At 33.0% G+C, this 25,690-nt stretch overlaps 3 protein-coding genes and 1 long non-coding RNA gene across 4 annotated transcripts; 3 read left to right on the plus strand and 1 right to left on the minus strand.

The window, feature by feature from the left end:
- Positions 1-298: 298 nt before the first annotated feature.
- LOC132280740 (zinc finger protein CONSTANS-LIKE 2-like) lies at positions 299-3,183 on the plus strand. Its single transcript, XM_059782462.1, has 2 exons — positions 299-1,165; positions 2,612-3,183. The coding sequence occupies exons 1-2, from the start codon at positions 383-385 to the stop codon at positions 2,969-2,971; spliced, it is 1,143 nt and encodes a 380-aa protein (XP_059638445.1). The 5' UTR covers positions 299-382; the 3' UTR covers positions 2,972-3,183.
- Positions 3,184-7,391: 4,208 nt separating this feature from the next.
- On the minus strand, positions 7,392-11,601 carry LOC132280741 (uncharacterized). Its single transcript, XR_009471687.1, has 3 exons — positions 11,473-11,601; positions 11,146-11,245; positions 7,392-7,762 (listed from the first exon to the last, which is right to left on the minus strand). It is a non-coding gene; the product is annotated as an uncharacterized LOC132280741 (long non-coding RNA).
- A 6,463-nt stretch (positions 11,602-18,064) lies between these two features.
- On the plus strand, positions 18,065-18,786 carry LOC132285837 (protein GLUTAMINE DUMPER 6-like). The gene has a single exon (XM_059788065.1). The coding sequence runs from the start codon at positions 18,137-18,139 to the stop codon at positions 18,491-18,493; it is 357 nt and encodes a 118-aa protein (XP_059644048.1). The 5' UTR covers positions 18,065-18,136; the 3' UTR covers positions 18,494-18,786.
- A 2,145-nt stretch (positions 18,787-20,931) lies between these two features.
- LOC132282171 (protein GLUTAMINE DUMPER 4-like) lies at positions 20,932-21,258 on the plus strand. Its single transcript, XM_059783792.1, has one exon. It carries the CDS (start codon positions 20,932-20,934, stop codon positions 21,256-21,258), a length of 327 nt encoding a protein of 108 aa, XP_059639775.1.
- The last annotated feature ends 4,432 nt before the right edge of the window (positions 21,259-25,690 follow it).

Consider the following 25,690-nt stretch of genomic DNA (forward strand, 5'->3'; position numbering starts at 1 on the left):
TGACTCAGCATCCAACTGTATTGCCAAGTGGTACTCACCCAATAGCGAGTTTGATGCCATCAGTGTACTCGACTACGCGTAGAAAAAACTTTCACTCTCAAACTTTAATCGATTCCAAAAGCCAAAGTAGCTGGGCCCTCAGGAACCTCCAATCCCGACCCCACCCGGTCCCACAACAAAATCAGCCAACCACAAGATAATATAACAACTTTTTGCACCCACTAGTTCTTGGACACGTGTAACCACACTAGATTCTCTTCCACCCCCTACTTGTTGCCTACCGTGTTACCTCCCACCCTCACTATCCTCTTCCCTATTGTGAGCAGACAAAGCAAAAACCATATATAGAGAGACAAACTAGAAAGTAAAAAGAAAGAGAGAAATGTTTAAAGATGAGAGCACAGGGGGTGTAGATGGTGGTAACAACAACAATTGGGCGCGTGTGTGTGACACGTGCCGCTCGGCCGCGTGTACGGTGTACTGCCGTGCCGACTCAGCATACCTGTGCACCGGCTGCGACGCCCGTATCCACGCTGCTAACCGGGTGGCATCGCGCCACGAGCGCGTGTGGGTGTGTGAGGCATGTGAGCGCGCCCCGGCAGCCTTCCTGTGCAAGGCCGACGCCGCATCGCTCTGCACTACTTGCGACGCGGACATACACTCCGCCAACCCATTGGCACGCCGCCACCACCGTGTTCCAATTATGCCCATCCCCGGCTCACTCTATGGCCCTCCCGCCACCGACCCAGGTCGGTCAGTGGCTGACACCGAGGATGGGTTCTTGGCCCCAGATGCCGAACAAACCATAGATGAAGAAGATGAAGATGAAGAAGCAGCTTCATGGCTGTTGCTCAATCCTGTTAAGAGCAACAATAGCAACCATAACAATAATGGGTTTTTGTTTGGTGGGGAGGTGGTTGATGAGTATTTAGACATTGGTGATTACAATTCATTTCAAGAAACTCAGTTCACTAACCAGTACAATAATCAGCAACAACAGTACAGTGTTCCTCACAAGAGCTATGGAGGTGATAGTGTTGTGCCAGTTCAATCTGGAGCATTAAAGGATCAGCTGCTGCAGCAGCAACAACAGATTTTCCAGTTGGGGATGGAGTGCGAGACCCCGAAAACTGGCTATGGTTATCCTGTTTCAATTAGTCACCGTGTAAGTTTCTCCTCACCATACACTAGCAGATAATATGTTTGCTATGCTTTCTTGGAAGTCTTGTTGATGGGTTTTCTTAATTCATAAATCATGCTAAGTGCTAGCATATGTCATGTTCTTGTAATAATTTTATTTTCTATGAAAAATCATGCTAAGTGCTAGTATATGCCATGTTCTGGTAAGGATTCAATTTTCTACAACTTAAAATCTGCTGCTGCTTTTTTTTCATATATATAATGAGATCTAGCTCCAAAATCAGCTTTTGGTGGGTGTTTTGTTGATAATCTAGTTTTGTGCCTAAGTTCAATTACTTCAATTCAGCTCTTAGATGTGCACTTTACCAATTACTTCAGTAAATTTATCTGTATGTATGTGTTGTTTTGGGGAGGAGTGGATCTGGGGCAAATTATGATATTTCTTCATCCTCTTCACTTCATTAATTCATCTTTATCTTTTCTCTTCCTTTTTTAAGTTAGGCTCCATTTGGTTAGTAAATTTAGTGAAAGGAACTAGGAAAAAAAATATTAGTGAAAAGGAAAGTACAACGAAAAGGAAATCATTTTTCTTGTTTGGCTACCATGAAAAACCAGTGCAAGGGAAAAGGAAAAGGATAAGTTTTAAAATTTACACGTCATTTTCCCCTTTTTTTCTAGGTTCCCAACCATTCTCGAAAAATCTGTAAGTTCAAACTTTACACAGGCCAAATCACTTTTTCCTTTCCCCCTTACCTTTTTTCATCAAATTCATGAACCAAACAAAGCCTTGGGTGCTAAAAAAAAAAATTAATAGCCAGAGCAATATTTTAGTAAATGATGAACTATCAGTGCTAATAATAAAATTAAATTTTTTTTTTTTGATATATATATTTTATAGGGTTCATAGAAATCCCACCCACATAAAGTTTTAAGTATTCCATTTCATATTCAAATTTTACAAAATTAAAAGATAGGCCTTGTAGAAGTTGATGAGAATGATCAAAATGGTTGTTCAAGGAAACAGGGGAAAAGGAAAATGAACCTGGAATTTACAAGTATGGGGTTGGAATGGTGTTTAAAAGTTCCCATATTTCCATCGGCTTCCTTCATTTCACTGCAAAAAATAAAAAAATAAAATGTAAAGCATTTGTCAGATATTTGTTCCCTGTTTCAAAATCATCAGTGTAAATGTAAAATTATTCTCTTCATGATCCTACTCTCAATAAAGAGAGTAAAGAGTTAGCTGGGGAACATTCAAGATGAGAATTTATTTAGATTCAGCTTCTTCCTCTCATTTTAAAGATTTTTGCATATAAACATATAATCCAAAGATATTGCTAGCATGCCATATGTCATAAGTAGTTTCTCAAACATTTCTATGATTCCTGAATTTTGCAATTGATGTAAACATGATAACATAAAATTGTGGTGCTAGTAAAATGACCATTGGTCTTTGTCATTGTGTGATCAGGTCTCCATTTCATCCATGGACGTTGGCGTTGTACCAGAATCTACAATGAGTGACATCTCGATCTTGCACTCAAGACTTCCCAAAGGGACAATTGACCTTTTCTCAAGTTCACCCATTCAAATGCCCACTCAAATTGCTCCAATGGACAGGGAGGCCAGAGTTCTAAGGTACAGAGAGAAAAAAAAGACAAGAAAGTTTGAGAAGACAATCAGGTATGCCTCAAGGAAAGCCTATGCAGAAACCAGACCCCGGATCAAGGGCCGATTCGCAAAGAGAACAGATGTAGAAGTTGAAGTGGACCGGATGTTCGCAACAACATTAATGGCAGAAAACGTATATGGCATTGTTCCATCATTCTAAATTCAGTAACAAGAGAGGAAAAAAGAGTAGGACTATTCATATGAGACTTGTACCAGATATAATTAACGCTAATTAGTTTTTCAAATAATGAGAAATGTGCTTAGTAGTTTTGTAGACTTGTCTTAGTTGACAAATCTGCTTTCTTGTAAATATCTTTGTATCTCAGATTTTGATATCTATTCCATGTAATAATAATTTCCTCTTTAACTTCATATTTGCAATTTAAAATTTTTAAGTTTGAGGAGCTTTGAGCAAAGAAAAATAACATGAAGGAGTGGAAAATCTACTTCCAATACACCAAGGGTTGTAGTCCAGTGGTATCTCCTCTTATCTCTAAAAGTGGAGGGTGATGATTCAAGTGCCCGTAGGGACAAAATGGTGTGTGAGTTATTTGACAAGACACACACACACACACACAAAAGCACACAAAAGAGAAGGAAGAAGAGTCTACTCTCAGGCAAGTGTGTTTCAAGGAAAGAGGATTATCTATTATACCTTTTGGAGGAAAAAGAACAAAGTCCAGCCACATGAAAAGGAATGATAAAGAGAAGACTAAAAGGCACTCTCTCTCTCTCTGAAATACCTTTTTTCTGTTGGAATGTTATCCAAGCTTGGGCGAGCTTTCTGCTTTTTATTAGGTTCCTTGCTCTTTTCGAATGAAACAACCATCTGAGCATTTCCAAGTTGCTAGCCCTACTACCTTTTCTTCACTTCAGTTGCAGCCAAAGATTCTTGATTTAGTGTAGTTGATGTTCCTGCACCAAGATAGGCAACAAATGTCCATGTCTCCTCTCCAAGTAAAGAACTTCAGTGTCATATTGGAATGTAAAAAAATGAAAACATCATTTAAAAGGAGAATATACATAATCCTCAAATGTTATCAAAATAAGGAATTTTAATCTGCATCAAAGAAAGTTATAGTTGCTTGAATTAGGTAAAGATGAAGTGTGATTCTAAGCCTCACTAACTGTTGAAATATAATATCTTCCTCCATGTTGTATGACCTTTTACCCTATGGTAGTGAACTGTCAGTAGTTTAGCCCACCCAGTGATTCCAATGCTATGACTTGATTACTAATTAGGTAATCAATCAATAAAATACATTATTCAATTAAGAATCAAAGCATAAGATAATTATCTTCATCCTAGTGAAAAACAGCTAAATTAAAAAAATGTATTGGAAGGCCCAAATATATTCAAGTATTGAAGGTATCGTGTGTGCAAGGCAAAATATACCACTAGGGATGTCCCGAGACACCTAGGTTTTCAAATCCTACCACATGCACGGCGATGCATCAACCAAATTAAGTAATAGTACAACTTTAAAGTGTTTCCTCTGTACATTAAGTTAATTTTCACTATATTCCTATTACCCTGCTCTCCGAAAAATCTCTCAACCAAGTTAACCAATTTTCCTATGGTGTAATTGACAATTTATTAGTGTTTTACATTATTGAGAGTTCTGCTTCTAAAATTTAATACTACTTGGGAAGCACTCCTTATGGAGTAAAAGTCAGGCTGCTTTCCTATTGAATACAGGCATTCGTGATGCACTTCCCAGATCTCCACCTCCCTATTTAAGCTTACAATCAACAGAAATCATGCATATCATTTATATTTTATGCATGTACATGGATATAAGAGCTTTAACAGACTAAATTTGCTAAGGGAATCCTCAAGACCATATAATGTTATCTAGCTATTCAGAGTCTAAAAATGACATCATTTCGTAACCTAGATAATTTCTTTTCTTATAATGTTACTAACTTGTTTCAAAGATTACGTTACATAGGAAAACCAGAAAGATCAGGGTAGACCGTCCGGATGATTAAACAACAGGAACTAATCACTAGCTAAAAAGCCTAAAATACATTATTTTGTCTTCAGTCCTTTACGTTTTTAATTGATCTTTCAGTTATCAAAACACAGCTGAAAATTTGGTTCAGGTGACATAAAGCAAGCTCATGAAGGTTTGGAAGTGATTGCTAAAGAAAGCCAACACTACCATCGCCTTAAGGGCAAAAGATATTGCAATTTCCATTAAAAAAAGTGCTTATAAAAGCAGTGTACTTTTTGCTTTTCTAGATATAAAGTTGGGGATAAAGAGAGAAGAAACAAAATTAAGCAAATTAAATTACAACCAGAAAGGAATTAAGCAAAGCCTTAATTTGTAAGGTACTTGATGCTCAAAATCTTGACACCCCTTCTGTCTGCTGTGAGAATCATTTGAGCCTACTTGAGCTTTTTCGCTTTTGACGCAACAAGTGATGATCCTTGGGACCATGGGGATCCATTTCTGCGCTACAATTGGTACTGTATAGGTGCTTTTACTCCACTGAACTGAGACTAAGATTCTTACCTCATTGTCAGCCATCTGTTTCATTCCACCAGCATATATAAAAGTGAAAAAAATAAAATAAAAAAATAAAAATTGCTGACATATACAACAAAAGAGAGTCCAGGTTCGCAGAGCCGTGCTCTCAAGTGAAAGGTAGGCCATCAGTGTACCCTTTTAACAAAAGTAGGTTGCACTTTTTCAACCTATGGGGATATGCATAGTCAACAAAGTAAGCTTAACCACACAAAAAAGAAACATGAGATGCATACTGAGTCAGCTGATGTAACAATATCCTTTTGTTTGCTATGGCATATTATTCGACCTTTCAGATTAAGTTTCAAATTCTGCACTGGCAACTAGCTACTGCCATCATTTTCTCTACATGGACCTAATGAGATATCTTCTTAGACCATCTTTAATTTAATCCAGAGCACCAAAAATTCAAATGGAGAAATGCTCCATTAGAATAGTTCTTCATCAATCATAAATAATACCAAATCGATCATCAAGAGTACAAGGACGTCAATTTAATATAAACTTAACTTAATTATAAATTCAGTTATAGGTCTGGCTGCTACCATTAAACAGAAGAACAATATCAGAATATAAATGCAGGACTACTTGGTGCCTCCTTAATTCAGTTACAAAGACCGAAGTAATTGTATAAATGGTTCACAGATGATCTATGCCTCATATTGTTAGAATGGTAGTGTGGAGGGAATGCCCTCTTCAGTTATAGTAGCTGGTGAGGATCTCCCTTCCATTAATGTAATGGCTAGGTTAATGCCCTTTGTATTTTGTGTACATAAATTACTCACCTTTTGAAAAGGAAAAACATCATCAAGAGTTGTCTTAGTACAGACCAAAAATCACGGAGCACAAAACAAGATTCAAATGCCCTGACCTTGAATAAACACATCAGTAATTCTATGTGCCATCATTTAATGCTACAGATCAATCCCTATGACTTCTAGTAACAAAAGAATCAATGAAGAATGCTTATATACTTGGGGGAAAAAAACAAGGCACAATGCTTATACGCAACCTGCTTGACCATTTCGGCATATAAATGGCCACATCTTCATATAGAGTTAGATGTATTAAATGTTTACCTCACATTTTAGCTCATTCAATGTGTAGAAATTCCAATTTTCTATCCGTCAATAGTCTTATTTGATCGTGACCAAATAATTTCTCAGTTCTATACTATCCCGCCTATAATGCAGAAAGCCAACCCTACATTATTATAATGTTCCTAAGACCAAGTGGATATCAAGTCATTCATGAAAGATTACTAACAGGGTAATCAATCAACAACATGCATAAAAATGGTATTATTCAATTAAGGAGCAAAGAGTAAAGAAAAAATTATCTTTTTCCTTGTGAAAAACAGTTAAAAAAAAATCGTATTTGAAGGCCTAAATATGTTATAATGTTTATAAATGCCATCATTTCATAACCTAGATAATTTCTCTTACTATAATGTTTATAAATTATGTCATTCCGGTTGTTTCAAAGACTGTGTTTTAGAAAAACCAGAAAGGTCACGATAGACTGTCTGGATGATTAAACAATCAGATGTAATTAATTACATTTGAAAACACTAGCTAAAATACATTATTTTGTCTTCACTGTTTTACATCTACTTGATCCTTCAGTTATCAAAACACAGCTGAAAATTTGGTTCAGGTGAAATATAAAGCAAGGTCATGAAGGTTTGGAAAGTGATTGTTAAAGAAAGCTCACACTACCATTGTGTTAAGGGCAAAAGATATTGCAATTTCCATCCAAAAAAGTTGTCGATAAAGGCAGTTTACTTTTTGCTTTTGTAGATGTAAACTTGGAGATAAAGAGTGAAGTGATAAAGTTAAGCAGATTAAGTTAAGCAGAGCCTTAATTTGTAAAGTACTTGATGCTCAGAAAGTTGACACCCCTACTGTCTGTTGTGAGAATCATCTGAGCCTACTTGAGCTTTTTCGCTTTTAACTCAGTAAGTGATGATCCCTGGGACCATGGACCATCCATTTCTGCACTACAATTGTCCGTGTATGGTGCTTTCACTCCACTGAATTGAGACTAAGCTTCTTACCTCATTGTCACCATTTGTGTTATTCCACCAGCATATGTAACAAGTGGAAAAAAAACATAACAAAATGCAGACACACACAACAGAAGAGAGTCTAGGTTGGCAGAGCCATGCTCTCACGTGAAAGGTAGGCCATCAGTGTATCCTTATAAAAAAATAAAAAGTAGGTTGCACTTTTTCAAGCTATGGGATATGCATAGGAAACAAATTAAGCTTAACCACACAAAATAGAAACACGAGATGCATACGGAGTCAGTTGATGTAACAACATCTTTTTGTTCTCTATGCATATTATTCAACCCTTCAGATTGAGTTTCAAATTCTGCACTGGCAACCAGCTACTGCAGTCATTTTCCGGCTTCAGCATCTTTAACATGCACAAAAAATTAAAAGGAGAAATGCTCGATTAGAAAATTTAATCATCAATCCTAAATCATACCAAATCAATTATAAAGAAAACTCACACACAGACACACACACACAAATATGGGCTCTATATGTATTTTATATATTTTGGCAAATAAAGGGAATGCAATAGTAGGTCTTCCGAAAAATGAGTACAAGGATGTCATTTCAATAGAATAATGCAGTTAGAAGTTAGGCTGCTACCAATAAACTGAAGGACGATATGAGAGTACAAATGCAGTGGCTGCTTAGTGCCTCCTTAATTCAGACAAAACTATTAACAAATAACATACACCATGAAATTTCATCTTCAATATGTCTTGTCAGCTCTCCATAAATAAAGCAAATAGGTATAGGCTTAATGGTGACACTTGATGTAAGCCTACAGTATTTGAAAATTCATTCATCTCCCCTACAGCCGTTCTAACTAAAGTTACAAAACCATCATACATCTCCTTTATTGTGTAAATATCTCTTTGTGACTCCTTGCTTTTCTAAACCCTCCATATTAGCTCCCTAGGTATCCTATCATAGGCTTTCTCTAAATCAACAAAAATCATATGAAAATCTTTCTTCTACTCTCCTCGATAAGTAAATAGCATCCGTTGTTGACCTTCCGGCATGAGTCCAAATTAATTTTTCGACATTTCAGCCTCTCGTCTTAGACATTGTTCAATCACTCTCTCACAAAGTTTCATAGTATGACTCATTAATTTAATAACATGAGAATTATTACAACTTTGTATGTCCCCTATATTTTTATATATAGGTGTTAAATTACTTTTGTACCACTCATAGGGCATTCTCTTAGTTGTTACTATCTTATTAAACAACTTTGTAAAGCAAGACAAGCCATCCTCCCCTAGAAATTTCCAAACCTCAATAAAAACTCCATCGGGCCCTAAAGCCCTTCCTAATTACATTTTCCTTAAGGAATTTCTAACCTCATGCTCCTTAACCCTATGGAAAAATATGTTATCCCTAAAGTTGCTATAATCTTTTTTCTTTTCTTTTTTTGATAAATCTAAGGTTACTATATTCTTCTAACCTTGAACTTCGGAGATGATTTTCATTAAAAATTATAAAATAACTTTTCCATCTTTCTTTAATTACATCATCTTTTACTAAAACCCCTGAATTTTCGCTCTTAATGCATTTAATATGGCTAAAATCTCTTGTTTTTTCGGCCCTTAGTTTAAGTTTGTAATCCCACCCCCCCCAAAAAAAAAAAAAAAACCTTTTGTGTCTAGTATAGAATAATATTTTACTTCACTTACTACTTTTTAACTTCCTTATTGACATTTTTGCATTTTTCTAGTATTTTGCCGAGTTTTATAGCGTTCCCATTTTGTTTTTACAATGTTTTGGATTCGTTCATTCCACCACCAAGTTCCCTTAGATAATGGTCATGTTCCTTTTCATTCACCAAGAACATCTTTTGCTACTCTTTCAATACATGTAGTCATCTTATTTCACATTAAATTTGTTTCATCTTCTACATACCATTTTGCTTCTTTTAACATCCTATTCTTAAATAATTCTACTTTCTCTCCTCTTAAATTCCATCACCCAGCTCTCCTTTTAGATTGTCTTTTTATATATAAATCTAAAACAAGTAGTCTATGTCGTAAACTCTCTCCTGGGATAACCTCACGATCTTTGCTTGTTAATCGATCTACCTTTCTAGTTAAAAAGAAATTGACTTGACTCATATTTGCTCCACTTTTAAAGGTTATTAAATGTTCATCTCGCTTTTTAAAATAGGTGTTCCTAATTATAGATTGTATGCTACTGCAAAATCTAAGATAGCCTCCCCAACTCATTTCTATCTCCAAATTTATGTCCACCGTGTACCATCTCATATCCTCCACCATTTTTTCCTACATGACCGTTAAAGTCTCTTTCTATATATACTTTTTCGACTTCGGTGTCCTAATACTAATTCATTCATATGTTCCCAAAATTGTGTTTTAATGTGTTCATGTATGCCTACTTGGGGTACATAAGCATAAAGCAATTACTATGTTAATTATATTTTCTCTTAATACAAGTTATACTAATATTATCGAATCCTCTTTTCTCATAAACGGTTACAATAATTTCTTTTAAATTCTTATCAAGTTGATCGCACCAACTAGAATTTTTCATTGGCAATATCGCAAATTAATACAGTTTCTTTCTGTCTCTTCAAATATTCATCCAATTTAGAATTTAAAATAAATGCTACAATTAGTTTTTTTCTTTCTGCCCCTTCAAATTTAAATCCAATTTAGATTTTAAGATAACTACTGTAACTAGCTTTCTTTGTTTGAGTTTCTTCAGAGAAAATAAAAAATGAAACATATACTACGTACTCCGTAATGTAATAGCGATATATTCTTAGAATAACCAATATTCACTGAAAACAGAACTTTGTTTCAGTGGTTATAATGCACAAATAAGAAAAGAGTTGAGTGCTAGTTTTAAATGGACGGAAAGACTTTCACCAGGGTAGTTCGTAACTTGCTCCACAGCTTTATGGCACTATTGCCAGCAAATGAGTAGTATTGTCCCAGCTTGTCCAACCTTTTCCATTTTCGTTTCCTTCAGTGGAATTGCTGCTGACTTTCAGGTCCATGAAGCATAGCTGAAGTATGGCTATATTTTTGTTACAAGATAGGCTACCATTTCTTTCGTCACACTTTAATTCCTTTGCCTTCACATTGAACCTCAATTTCATAACCAGGGTTACAAAAGCCCTTGATCTTCATTACACTAGACAAACCATCTCAGCTGACTCTCTGATTTTGCCATCTCATACTTCTAGTCAGGTATCGCTTTCTAATTCCATCCTTGTTTAAATGGTCATCCATATCAAAATCCCCATTTCATCAATAAATTTTTTGAAGTTATTCATCTTCCATACAAGTAATTCTTTCAATGTTAACAACTTTAGTTACCCCTAATTATGAGGATACTCATTATGTATGTTCGAGCAAAGCTCTCACTGGCAATGAAGGTTTAGATTCCAAGATTCGTTTCCAATCACTAATTATATCCCCACATAGCAAGGCAACACATCTAATGTGGCACGTGCCCGAACTTCCGAGAAGTTCAAATATTCCTAGTACATCCACGAGGGTTGGTTAAGTTTTAACAGTTGCATCGAAACATTTGGTATAGGAATGATAAATATATGAGTGTAGAAAAATAAATGGATTACAAACTTCAACAGAAAGGACTCGCCCAATATAACAATATCAACAACACTACAACAAAGGCGAGAAGGAAGCAAAGAAAATAGCAATATTACACCGATTGAACAACCAAAAAATAATAAAGATAATCAAAATTATGAAGGCGTACCATTCATGGATTTCTCTCCATGTTCCATCTCTCCTACCCCAGTGTAGTCTTGTGCAACAAACACTACATGTCCAATTACATCAGCAGCAAACTATGTCAACTGTTTATTTTGCATAGATGATGCAAAATCAAGAAAGGGGGATTAAAATCAGGTAAACCTCGATTTGAATGTCAAGAATTCGTGATATATATGATGCAAAATCAAAAAAAGGATGAAAATCAGTTAAACCTATATTTGAATGTCAACGATTCATGACCAATAGGGAATATAACAACGAAAATTTAAATATCCAGAATGCAAATCGGCAGGGGAAGGACAAATCTTACCGGAGGGAAGATTAAAGAGATATAAGGATCGACGGTCAGCGGTGGTGGTGCTCTTTCTTTCATGATCAACGTCAACGTCGAACTCATGAATGAACACCGGGACTAATATATCAGTGATACCGTGGCAGGCGCTTAATGGTCTGTTATCTTTTGTCGTGTCGCATTAGAATTATTTGTAACCCGATATCGAATGGGCTTTGAATCGGACCAATCATTGATTGGTCTTGTGCGGTTGGGACCAGGATCAGGGCTTCTAGGGTTTGGACTTTAGAGTTGGACTTCTGTCATTTTATAGAGTCCAAGACAACAATTGAGGCCTCTATAATTGGGCCCTTCTTTACCACTTCGGTTTCTTAAAACAAAAAAATACTAGTATGTGTGTGTGTGTGTATATATATATAAGGACAATACTTGGGTCCTCCCAACCATCCTCCTAACTGAAGTGGTCCAATACAATTAAGATACATGTCTAAATTTTTAAAATTTTTATAATGGTTATTATCCAACTTCTTACTGTTAAACCAAAATCTTTTTTTTTTTTTTTTTTTTTTTTTTTTTTTTTTTTTTTTCTGTTTAAAATTTTTAGAATCCCTTAAACCCAAGCCATTTTTTTTTTTTTCTTCCCCCTTTCTCTCCCCCAACAAATCTACCCAACCTCAATATGAAATCCTAGTTTATCTATATCAATCAAACACTCAACTTTTATTCATAACTTTTATTCAATAAGTAAAATAATATAAATTAACAAAAGCTCATAAGTGACACAAAACTGTACCAATCAGTATTCACAAACTTTTAATATTTCTTTTTCATACTTTCCGCCAATGAGAGAAAGGGGGAAAAAAACAAAAAGCAAAAAACCAACCCTTAGCCCTATCAATAGAAAGTGTTGGGAACTTGGGTGGGATGCAAAAGATAGATTTAACTCTGACCAAAACTAGATATACAAGAAAAGCTACCGCTCACTAAGAAATATATATACCAGAAAAGCTCTATTCAAATATGGATTAACATTAAATTTTTATATAATATTTTCAGCTCCAATTCCTTCCCTATTCAATAATTGATGTAGTACATTCTCTAAATAAATTTAGTAATTTTTCAATTCGGGTATAGAAATAATTGTGACTCTTTTGGAAAGGAAAAAATAAAAATAAAATTACTTTAAGATTCGGTTTAACTTGTAAGAAAATGGGTAATGATTATTTTTAAAAAATTTAAAATTTTAAACATGTGTCTAGATTATATTGGACCACATCACTTGGGAGGATGAACTTTATCCTCTAAAAGGAGCACCCAACTATTGTTCTATATATAAAGAAGAAAAAAGTTAGCTTCAGTTTTGATTGAAAATTTTCAATTAAAAATTTACTCCGGCTTGAGTTTGGATAGAGTGTTTCCAAAAATAAGTTCAAGCCAAAATGAATATAACTAAAAAAAAAGACAAAAATCTAACTCGACTTAAAAACATACCTATATGATGAAAACTTTGTTTGTTTATTTTTTTTCTTTTCATGATAGTGAAATGTTTAATTAATTATTTGTTTAAGTTTGAATCTTTTAATGGATGATTTTATTTTATTTTTATGGAGGTCGAACATGCCTCCAAATTCAAACACGAATTATAACTTGATTTTCTCAAGTCGAACGTGGCTAGATTTAAAGAGTTAAAGTAGAAACTGAGCTTGAACTGAAAAGTTTGTATTGGAACTCAAGTTGAGTTGGATAATTGGATTCGGATTAAATCTTCAAATCTTCAAGTTGGAACTTTTAAACCATTGAATTGTTGCTCCAATGATGCAATTAAGCATTAATAGGCTTTTAATTTGTTGAGAGAAGTCATTATTTCAACTTTTTGCATTATTCCATTCTGTGTGAACAAATAGATGTCTAATATTAACTTATATTATCTTATGACGAGTTGAATTATTCCTCCTTAAAAGTAAATAAGTGCTCATTCTCTTACGCTTTAAGAAATTCTAAGAAGAACAATATGTTTGTTCTATCCTTTTTATTTTTAGAATCCGTGCATTCCACCTTCTTGGTTTACGATATTCAAAACACGTCCATACAAAACTTTTCTTTTAAAACAATATGAAATATTGCCGGCTCAATGAAAATAAGGTATGTTTTACACTATTTTCTTCTTCTTCTTCTTCTTCTTCTTCTTCTTTTTTTTTTTTTTTTTTGACACTAACAATCTTCGAAACAATATTCAAGACGATTATATGATAAGAGACATCCAAAAGTGTTACAAAATTTTCCTAGGTGATGTGAAACATGACATAATTGGTATTTGAAATCAAGTCAAAATTCATAATATCAGGTAATAAGAAATCTTTGACTTTCAAATTGATCGGTAAATAAGATTAAATCCCATAAAAAGAGATGGAATATCGTAAATGTGTGTGTGTGTGTGTGAATGAGTTGACAAAGTATGTCGTGTGTATTGGCGCTGGGAGGGCCAGTAACATAATCTAACAGCGCTTCTCTTTCAAATCTAAAGGACCCCTCCACCCACTCCCACTTTCATTTTAATTCCATAGCCCACCACTTCTTTTACGTTCATCCTCATCTTCATCATCCTAGTCATATCTCCACCTCATATTAATTAATATATATATATATTATATGATCTTAATAAGTATTATTATATACCATAATCTGTGTCTAGCCAACAATTTTCTCATGGATACATTGCATGTAATCATAAATGCATTTGATGACGCGCATCGCATGACCTTCACATGCTGATTTGCAATACAGTATGTGTGCTGAAATTCATTCATAATTAAATGATAAGGTTCTGTTTTGACTTCATCAATCAAATAAATGACAAATTATTAGATGGCTTAAGGACATTTTCAAAATAGTTTATCTGACATCATGTGAGGAACTCATATCTCTGATCATATAAATCTCATTGATCATGGAATCTAAATATGAAAATAAAGTGTTAAAATGTTTTTTTTTTTTTCCCCTTTATTTATAGTTGATATAAAATGCAATACTGAAAAAGATATGGTGTGTTTGGTTAACAAAATTAACTTTAATTGTAGCACGGATGTGACACAGTTCCGTGTCTTCTTTGCAGAATGGTATTCAACTTAGGTATGTGAAATTGATTGGGAAGGTTATTGGTGGGCATGAAAAAGGTTGGTTGCGACTGTTGGACCCTTGTGTTCCCCTTGCTTGAGTATACCAAACATGACCCCAGCATTAACCATATTCACGATAACTATGTTCCCTACAATGTACCTCTTGTTCATATTAGGCTAGATTACCATGTCGGCTTCCAAATAGAAGGAAAAACCTAAATTTTACTTTCCATTAAACTAGCAAAATTAGGGTTTATTACAATCTCTCTATTGAAGTTTGAATAAATTATACGAGATCATTCAACATTTATTATGTTGACTTCCCTTGAAATTTGGTGGGTGTGCTCAACAGCATTGCTGACCATCTTTTTTTCTTTTTTTTCTCGTAGACCTATTGAACTAATTTTATAAAATGACAAATTTGTCCTTTCCTTGTATGAAAATTGTGACCTTCTTCTATATGAAAATTAGGGTTTTATTGACTTTTCACACACAGTTATTTTCTAGCTGTCAACGAATATGTTTGGGGAAGCTTAAAGTAATAAAAGCTGATGATTTACCTGTGCAATTTACACAAAAAATTATAAGAGCAATGATATTCACACCCAAGAGTTTGAACCTGAAGTGTATCGAATGAATGGAACATGTGAATATCCATTTCCTTAAAATCATTAATGAAATTATATGTATAAATGCTTACCTATATATATATATATATATATGGACAAAATAAAATTGAAATAATATGAACAAATTTGGTATTTTAATATTCTAAGTTGATGATGTTGCAAAAATTATTGTTGACCCATATTAACGGTTAACTAACTAAGGACATGAACATAAATCAGTTACACATTTATAATTTAGGGTTAATTATAATTACGTTCTTGAGGTTTGTCCTATTGATAATTGGCTATTTTTTGAACAATGGCGCTCCCTAAAGTTTGAAAAAGTTGATAAAGACACCCTCAACAGCCACATGTCACATTTGACACATGAAAAATTAATTAACTAACCATTTAACCTTTTTTACTTTACAAATTAATGATTTGAACCATCTAATAACATTTGATGAAAAAAAAAATGTGAAGCACACTCAAACTACTAGTAATAATAGACGTTTCCTACATATCCCTGTCATTACTACCTGTGAAACAAATGAAAAATAATTTATTTGTAAAAAATTAGTAAGTAATTGCACAGTCAATCCTTCAATGCCGATTTAGTGGCCTGCAAGCATGAAATAAGAGATGTTTCACGTCGAGTATCTAAACAGAGCCTAAAAACGTAACTTCCATTCAAAAATTCATCAAAAATAATTACACAAACACATAAACCCCAATTTCAGACACTTCGAAATTTCAGCAGTCCTATGGTATCGGTTGTTAAATCTATTAACTGTTTCATAAACACTTTCAAATGACCACGTCACTTGAAACACTGGATCAAATGATTAAATAGCATCAATTACCAAAACTACATCCACATATCAAAAGATTAAAAAGCATTCAACTATCATCAAAGATCAAAACAACACATTCATATATAAAATATATGTACATGCATCTACACATACTTGTGTCACCATATATATATATATATGCACCATCAAATTCAGCCTAATCACCGTCCAAATAAGCATACACGTTAGAATCTTAAAAAGGCCAAGACGGAAAAAATAAACAAAAAATCAAATAAAGAACTCCAAAATTGAAGATGGTATTTTTTTTAGAGAAGTATTGCAGTCGAAAAAGAAGACCCCCGTAACTTTTCTCTCCTTCAGTGAAGCCCCCAATTTTATTGAACCCCACAACAAGAAGGAACAATAAAAATAAAATCGCTAGAAATCAGAATGTACATATACATATATATATCCCAAATTGAGAGAGAATAAGACACATGATGTTGGATCTTGGTGTGGCTATAGTAACTCAAGGGTAATTTTGACTTTTCAACACATTGATATTTTAACCAGAACTCACTTAAATATTAAAGGAACAATTTCATCTTTTTGAATCACTTAAGGTCCTATTTGGATGACAATTTTATCACAGTGATTATGTCAAACTCCTTATATATTCTTCCTTTGGGACCAAGCATTATGCGTGCCTCACCTTTTGTATTATTTCAATCACTTTTATTTTGTATATTGTTACCTTTTAGTTTTGTTGATTCTATGCCATAATTTTAGGTTTTGTTAATTGGTTCATTTAGTACAGTTTTATGATTTAACCTGGAAAGGAGTTCTGTCAATTGTTAACCTTGTGGTATTTTGTGTTAGGGATTTTATTTAGGGAAAATTACATATAAATGGAGTTAAAGTTCCATATTTACTTAGAAACTGAGTCAAAGTTTCATATTTCTCTAAAATAGATTGCTGAGGTGGCACATGGTTTTTTACTGTTTAGAAAATTGTGGTGCCTAAAATGCCCTTCCCTAACAAAAAAGTAGTACCTTCAGTTCAAAAAAGTAGTACCTTCAGTTTAAAAAAGTAGTACATTCGGAGAAAAAGTAGTACATTCGCGGGTGTTTAAAAAACATGGTACCTGGACACCAAAAAGTAGTACCTTCAGTTCAAAAAAGTAGTACCTTCGAAGAAAAAGTAGTACCTTCGCGGAAGGGTATTTTAGGCACCACAATTTCTAAACAGTAAAAAACCATGTGCCACCTCAGCAATCCATTTTAGAGAAATATGGAACTTTGACTCAGCCTCTAAGTAAATATGAAAATTTGACTCCATTTATATGTAATTTTCCCTTTTATTTAAATTATATATATATTTGATAATGTGTTAAATTCACTTTCATTATTCCTTTTCGTGTAGGTACTAGGTTGCTTCATTCCATAGACAATGCCTTTAAGACTGATAAATTTGAAAAATACCCTCTTAATATCAAAAGATCGACTCGTGATTAAATGCTTGTGACCATCAAATGACTAAAATACCCTTCCAAATCTTTACCATTTATATTTAATTTTTTTGGTTTTTTCCCTTTTCTTTTTTCATTTGCAAAAAAAACTCCATAAATGGAAATTTGCCTCTATAAGGTATATGGAGAAGTTAGTATTAATTTGTCTAATTAAACTAATTTGTTAGAGCTTAAACAAGTATAATTACCTAATTAGGCAACAATTGATCTCTACCAGCACTTGCATTTGTATTTGCTGTCATTACCCAACGAACGAAGAAATCACTTGGAATTGTCAAATTTGAGGTATAATAAAGGGTAAATTTGGGAGCCCAATGAATGAAGAGACTTGCAAAGAACACGCGCAATCTGACGTAAATCATAAGATATATATATATATATATTTTTTCAAAATAAGAAAATTTGTATGTTAGCTTGTTGATGAGGTGGGATTCAAATCGGTACCAAATGTCCCAAACACCACATGCCCTACAACCAGGTTATCACGCCACATATAAAGAGTCCACTTTTAAACTCCATATTTGAGGGCATTTTTTGGAACTCAACAAATCATCCACCCTCATTCTAGATTTATATAGTACATGCAACGCAGTGTTACAACTATAGAGAAAACAACAGAAAGCTAGGGACAAGGAGATGAGGCCAACAAATACCACCACCATCGCCACCACCATCGCCACCACCGGCACTGCCACTGCCACTGCCACAACCATTGATGCCGGATTCCACAAGAGGAACTCACCAATTCCTTGCATCTTTGGTGTCCTAGCTATCATGGTGCAACTTATCGCGTTAGTATTGATAATTCTAGCTTGCTCATACCAAAAAAAATCTTCTAATTCATCAAGTGGGGTCCAAGAAGAACCAAGCAAGGCTGTGCAGGTTTTAAAGACAGAAATGGAGCCAAAGATAGTCGTCATCATGGCCGGAGATGACAACCCCACGTACTTGACAAAGCCCATCTCTTCTGATAGCCATACGAAACAAGTCTGAGATCTCTCATGCTTGAATATTCACAGCAATTAGTCTGAGATTTGTTTTTTTTTTTTTTTTTTGTGTTTTTTTTTTTTTTTAAATTATCATAATGATTCTTTCTACTGATTTAGACTTTGCCTTTGTTAAGAGTTCGTTACGGGAATATGAAAATTGATGAATATATTTCATTTTACAGTGGTTCAGTAGCATCTCTTCTTATTTCTCTTAAAAATATTGTGAAAGTTTTTTTAATAAAAAATGTGTTATTTATCTTTCAAATAAAAACTTACTAATCCGCCGAGCATATTGACTACTTATATATATATCAAATATAATGGGACTCATTTTATTTTATTTTAAAATGTTTCCTGTAAAATATCTTTTTTCAAGTAAAATATTTTCTTTTATTTTTATATTTTAGTATTTTGCAAAGATCTAGGTCGCGTCTATTGGGTAAGCCTGTAAAATAGCTTGCCGAAAGTTAATGAGTGAGTTATTTTTGTTAATTTTTAATATTTTTTTTCTTCCTAAATATTTTAAGACAATCCAAAAAAACATGTTTACGGTCAAACAAACGGAGTAATCTAGTATGCCATAAACGCTTCAATCACTATGTATATCAAATTGTGTATAAATTTTATATATGCATTACATTGCATCTCTGTAAGGGCTCTTAAGATTAGAATTTCACGTTATATATAAAAGATTGTATCTTTGATCATCAATATCCATCTATTATTTTAATAGGCATTTATTAATTATTATAATGATTAAAGCTAATGATTTATCTGACTTCTAGAAACAAAAACAAGGAGAGGTATTTAAAAAAAATTGCCAAACATTTAAAAACTATAAAACATTGTAGTTTTTGTTTTAGGTTTTGTACAAATTAAATTCTTATGAGTACCATGAAACTTGTTATGAAAATAAAAAAGAAAATAAAAAAAAAAAAAAGAAAAAGATGACGAGTTTATGTATGGAAAACTAAAAAAATATAAAGAAATGGTTTATGAAAAATTAAAAAGATAAGAAAAGTAAAAGGGACGTATTTTATGGAAATAAACGAGAAGAGTAACGACTAGAAATACCTATTTAAATTGAAATTTTAGAATAATCACATTATATTTTTATCTCACGATTTTAAAATTTAAACAAAATCCCTAACAAACTAAAGATAAATCTCATCAAAATTTATCCAATATATAATTAGATAATGTGTTACAATCTATTGGTGAGAAAGATTAGTTCTAATACAAAGTAAAAGATGAGTAAGCGGCCAAAAATAATTTAGGATGAAGTTATTAAAAATAATTTAAAATTTTAAATATAATAGGTGAATTAACCAAAAATTTGGAGAGTAAATTTACGTTCCATGGTATTAAGACATGATGATGATGTTACATTGTATGTGTTATCCCCATTGAAATAACTATGCGTCCCATGGGTAAAATGGGAAAAGAAAATAAGAGTTGTACTTGAACCGAAAGGACACGTTTAGTGGGCCCTGCACCTGGATAAGCAAAATGCCAAAAGCAAATATGGGTAGAATTCACTTCACACTCATTCTTCCTTTTCGTGTGGGTTGCTTCATTCCCCGGACATGGGCTTTTAAAACTGTATTGAAATTATAAAACTACCCTCTTAATATCAAAGAATGACTCATATGGTTTAAATGCTTTTGTGACCATTAAATCACTAAAATGCCCTTCCTAATCTTGACTACCTTTTATTCGACAATGATGTATGGAATGGTGAGCAGGCACGGTCCAGTCCGACCAGTGGGGCCCGGATGTCCTCACCGAATTTATTTTTAATTTACATTATTACTTATAGTTTTAAATAAAAATTTAAAAATATTTCTACTCAATTTTTTAAAATGCCCCCTTCACATTTTTAATCTTACTAATTTCTTCACTGAATTTTTTCTAATTTATATTATTACTTAAAATTTTAGTTAAAATTTCAAAAATACCCAACTCAATTTTTAAAATGCTCACTTCACAAAAAAAAATTTCCAAATTTGTCTACAATTTTTTTTTATTTTTCGACGATGGCTCCTCAAAATAATTTCTGGTCCATCACCGATAATGAGTATCAATTTATCCAATTAAACTAATTTGTTAGAACTTAAACAACTAGTATAATTTTCAAAACTTGGAGTTGTGTAATTTGAGGTAATAAAGTGTAAATTTGGGAGCCCCAATGAATGGAGAGACTTGCAAAGAACTCAATGCACGGATGAGTGAAGCACAAGAAATTAAAGAATCCCCACTTTTAAACTCCATACTTAAGGGCATTTTTGAAAATTAACAAATTCACCCCTTTGTCATCCTAATCCATGCCACTGTGGAAGTGTGTTTGTTTTCTATAAATAGTTAATTACAAAGGTTATCAAACACATTCCACTCTGCACTGTCAAAACTAGAGAGAGAAAAAAGAGAGAGGGACAAGAAGAGATGAGACCAGGAAATACCACCACCATCTCCGCCAACGCCACCACCGTTGACATCGGATTCCACCGGTGGAATTCACCAATCCCTTACCTCTTTGGCGGCCTAGCTATGATGTTGGGAGTAATCGCCTTAGCATTGGTAATTCTAGCTTTCTCAGTCAAAAAAGTTAGTACTTCTGATTCAACAAGTGAAGTCCAAGAAGAACCAGCCAAGCCTGTGCAGGTTCTAAAGCCAGAAATGGAGCCGAAGATCGTCATCATGGCCGGAGATGACATCCCCACGTACCTAGCAAAGCCGGTCTCTTTCACTAGCCATATTGAACAAGTCTGAGATCTCTCATGGTTGATTTCACACACCAATTAATACTAGTGAATGAGCTTTGTATTTCTATCTTTCTTTCTTTTTTTTTTTCTTTTTTTCTTTTTTTTTTTCTCTCTCTCTTGTCATAATGATTCTTTCTACTGATTCAGGTTTTGCCTTTGTTAGAGTACTTTCCGGGAATATGTAAATTGATGAGTTTAAAAAGACTATATAAATTATCTTATGAATTATTCGAGTCTATATATATACATCTTTTTCTTCTACAGCTTTTCTTACTTCATCTTAATGCAGACTATTTTGGTTTTTTATTTTTTATTTTTTTATGTCCATTCATTTATCTATATATATATATTTGGTGCTAGCTGATTTCAAATATCTCGGACCAGTTTGAGTTAATTCATATCATTATCTTTGTATGACCCAAAAAAATATCATACTCGGTTGTTACTTGTCAAGATACTTTTGGTGATATTATTACAATTTTGTAATTAAAGTAACTAAAAATTATATTAAATGCTATATATGTCTAATTATGATTCACTACGAATCATTCGCATGCAGTATTTAAGCTCATGTCTACGGAGTATTTCATTTAATAAATTGATTTTTAGATGGTTCTTTCTTTAGCCAGCTCGGGATGGGGATTTATATGCAATACGTTTTGTCTTGCGTGAAGAGAAAGCATACAGGATCATACTTTGAAGTTACTCTATATATATCATGTCGATAAATAACAACATCTATATCTATATATATATATATATATATATATATATATATATATATTGTATAAATCTGTGTCATAATAGATTTACACAAAAAAAATTCAGATTATTATTTTTAGCTCTAAATGTTATTTTATACCTTTTGTGTAAAAATATATTATTCAATAACAATCAACCACTATTATGTATGGACCCACATAATTTTTATAAATCCACTTAATATAGGGTTTATTAGTTAATAGAAAGAGAAAGATGATGATAAATAATTTTACACATTGGTGACGTGGCAGTGTATCTTAACAGGCTATTGAAGATATATATATCTATATATAATAAAATAAAATAAAAAATTTACACATCATACGTAACAGCTTCTATTTTACACAAAAGAGTATTTTAACAAATTGTTAAAAATGCTCTAAATATATCATTTTTTGTAATTAATTCTTAATCATTTCCCCTAATTTGAAATTAAATTATTTTCAAGTGCATCAAAATCACCTATATACGATAATGACGGGAAAAAATAATGAAAATGAAAGAAAAGTCATTAGTGGGCATTTTTCACATAAATTATGATTTTTTTTTTCCTAGCAAACAGAATAAAAACTAACCGATAAAAGGACAGTAATCCAACTCCACTAACTGAAGCACCTCCATCGAAAGATGAGAGATGACACAATCAGCACACATGCATGAAGAAGAGAGTGATGCAAGGGCATGGGCTGCTCAATTACCTTGCCGTCGCATACGAGACACTTTAACCCATGAAAATATGTCCAAATTAATGTGAATATTATAAATACATGGGACGATGATAAAAGGGCACCGTAAATTTACTTGCAAAGCATCCGCAAGATTTTTAGCATCACATAGATTATGATTAAAATGGGTGACTCCTTGGGTCATTCACATGACAACAAGAGACTTGACGTTGAATTTACACACAGCCCCCCTATCCAGTGCCACCAAGCTAGAAATTCCTTTTTAGTCAAAATCAAAGAGATCAGACTATTATGATTATTTGAATTACGACAATGTTTATGAAATTCAAAAGAAAATAAACATTTGGTAGACTTCACGAACCTTAATAAAAATAATAATGAAAGGTTAAATTTGAAAAGGATTAACAATAACAACATGACTTGAGAAAATTTAGCTTATAGAATTACAATTGAAAATGATCACATCATGTCAATATTATTACTTCATCTATGTATTATTTTATTATTATTATTATTTTATGATGTCACCATCAAATCTGAAGTAGTTGTATCAAGAATCGAAACCATAAAAGATTTAAATCAGATTAAAAAAAGTCATATCTCCACTAAAAAGCTCAAACACCAATCGTGTTTTTATAAAATATAAAAATATATATATATAAAAAAAACTTGTACCAGTTGAACTATTGTTTATGTGAATTAACATTTATCTTATAGTGAAATAGATTTTAATAAAAAAATTCATGAAGAGGAAAACTGTACTTTAGAACAGCAAAGTTAAACATAAGATTTGATTAAATATAAATTAAATAATTTGTCAGGTAATGTCAAGTCATTGTCAAATTTCTTTTTGGCTATGGACAAACAACTGATCAGGTTCATAATTGTAGAAAAGAACTAATTTAATTATGTGAAAGAAGAACTAATTTAATTATGTGAAAGAATTTCTGGTTAATTTCACTACTAATTAACCAAATTTTCCACATCATGCTCTTTCTTTAATTATTTTTTTGAGAACTTCCTAGTCTTTCTTCAAGTGATCACAATTATATTAACCCATTCATCATTTGTATTTTGAAAATATAATTTAGCCACTTAATTATTATCTTAATTAATTAATTTATGCCCGAAGCATCATATTGTTAATTTCAGAAAAACTTACTTCGTGGAATTGAGAATGGACAATCACCATTACTAAAGGTGATTAATATTAATATGAAAGTGGAAAATGAAGTAGTAACAACTAAATACAAGATTGGGCTGACTTTAAATATTTAAATTAAATTTCGTAAATGGGTATTTTAATACTATATTAATCACGGCATTAGGCAACAATGTTTGACAATAAGGATGCAAAATTCATTTGAAATTGGGTAATGGATTAGGTTGAGGGCCATGACGTCTCAGATATGTGTGTTTTTACACACACACACACACACATATATATATGCATATAGTTGCTGTGAGGCTGAGCAGATGGAGAGGTTTAATTATTTATTATTATTTTGAAAATAGAGTGAGTGAAATGTTGTTGTCATGCAAAAGTAGTCTGGAATCTGGAGGGAGTTGTAATTCCCCGTCATATAGTGGAAGACATAGGAAATGATATATAATTTCCACTTGCTCACATTTCTTGTTGGTTTCTTATTGAAGTTAATAGAATATAACCTAAATCTCCCTCTGTCACACACACACACACGCACAAGGTGAATTTAGCCACTGGGTTTCCGGTAATTTCTTGCAACATTGCCTTGTACCCACCCACCCCAAGCATGAAGTTTTCAAATTCTGCCCAATAATTCTCTGAAATATTTCAATCTATTGTTATTATTGTCCTTGTCTTAATTACACATACTAAAGTATAAAAATGCCTTAGTAATCCAAGTAGTAGGATTACTCTTTGTTGTTCTTGGAAACAGACTTTGAACCTTGGCACTTTCTTCCTACTACTCACTAACTCCTAACATTCTTGTAATGAAAAAAATTAATAATAATAATAATAATAAATACTCAATTACAAATTGAGCAAGTACAATTACACATTGGCTAAGAATATACTAATATATTTGTTTACCCTAGGTGGACTTGGGGTTTAACGTACCACCGCTTTACCCCTAAGCACACGCAAACCTCTTCAAACTTTCAAGGCAAATCATACAAAACTTCAGAATTCTATAATGAGTCAACGGAAATTTTGGTTAAAATAATTTCAGCTAAGAATATATTTCTTTCTTTGCTTGTGCTCAGGGTTGTACTTAAATTATTTTGGTCTTAAGTTCTCTAATTTGAACTAATCAAATAAGGCTAAGAATATACTCTCTCTCTCTCTCTCTCTTTCTTTTTTCTTTTTTTCTTTTTTTATGTACCGAAAACGCATATACTGATTAAAAAAAAAATGTCTGCAATTATTTAATATTCTTATCCACTTAAATCTGTCTTCAAAAACCATGCTTTTTCATAGCATAAACTACTTCTTATAATATTAAAAAGAAAAAAAAAATTTATTGTGTTTGAAATCGGTCATTGGGTTGGTGAATGCGACGGCTCGGATACGCAAAGATTTAGAAGAAAAAAAAATGGAATGGGGAACAAGAAGGGCTTATTAGCACTAAAAAAAATGTCGAAAGGTGGAGAAGGTTTGAAAATTATGTGTAGTTTGGGACAGAAGAGGCATTCAAAAAGGTGGCCTTTTGATCAATATTGGCATGTTTAGTCCAAAGGGAAAGAATTTCCAATTCCACTTCTTTGGTGGAAGACATTTTTCTCTTCATTTTCTGTCCCACAACATCATTTTCTTGGAATATGACCAATACCCAAGTATTTTTCTCGATCACATATCCCACACATAAATTGACACAAGTTAAGGGCACGCCTCAATTCCTTCACACACTGCAAGTCTGCAACCTTGTGGATTTTAACAATTAACTAGACTTGATAGAGGCATTTGATAAAACTTTCTTTTTTATTTTTTTTTATTTTGGGTGGCATATA

This window comes from Cornus florida, unplaced genomic scaffold (assembly GCF_030987335.1).
Source record: "Cornus florida cultivar Cherokee Brave unplaced genomic scaffold, ASM3098733v1 CherokeeBrave_3.0.0_Hap2_Chr11, whole genome shotgun sequence".
In the NCBI taxonomy this organism is placed as follows: Eukaryota; Viridiplantae; Streptophyta; class Magnoliopsida; order Cornales; family Cornaceae; genus Cornus; species Cornus florida.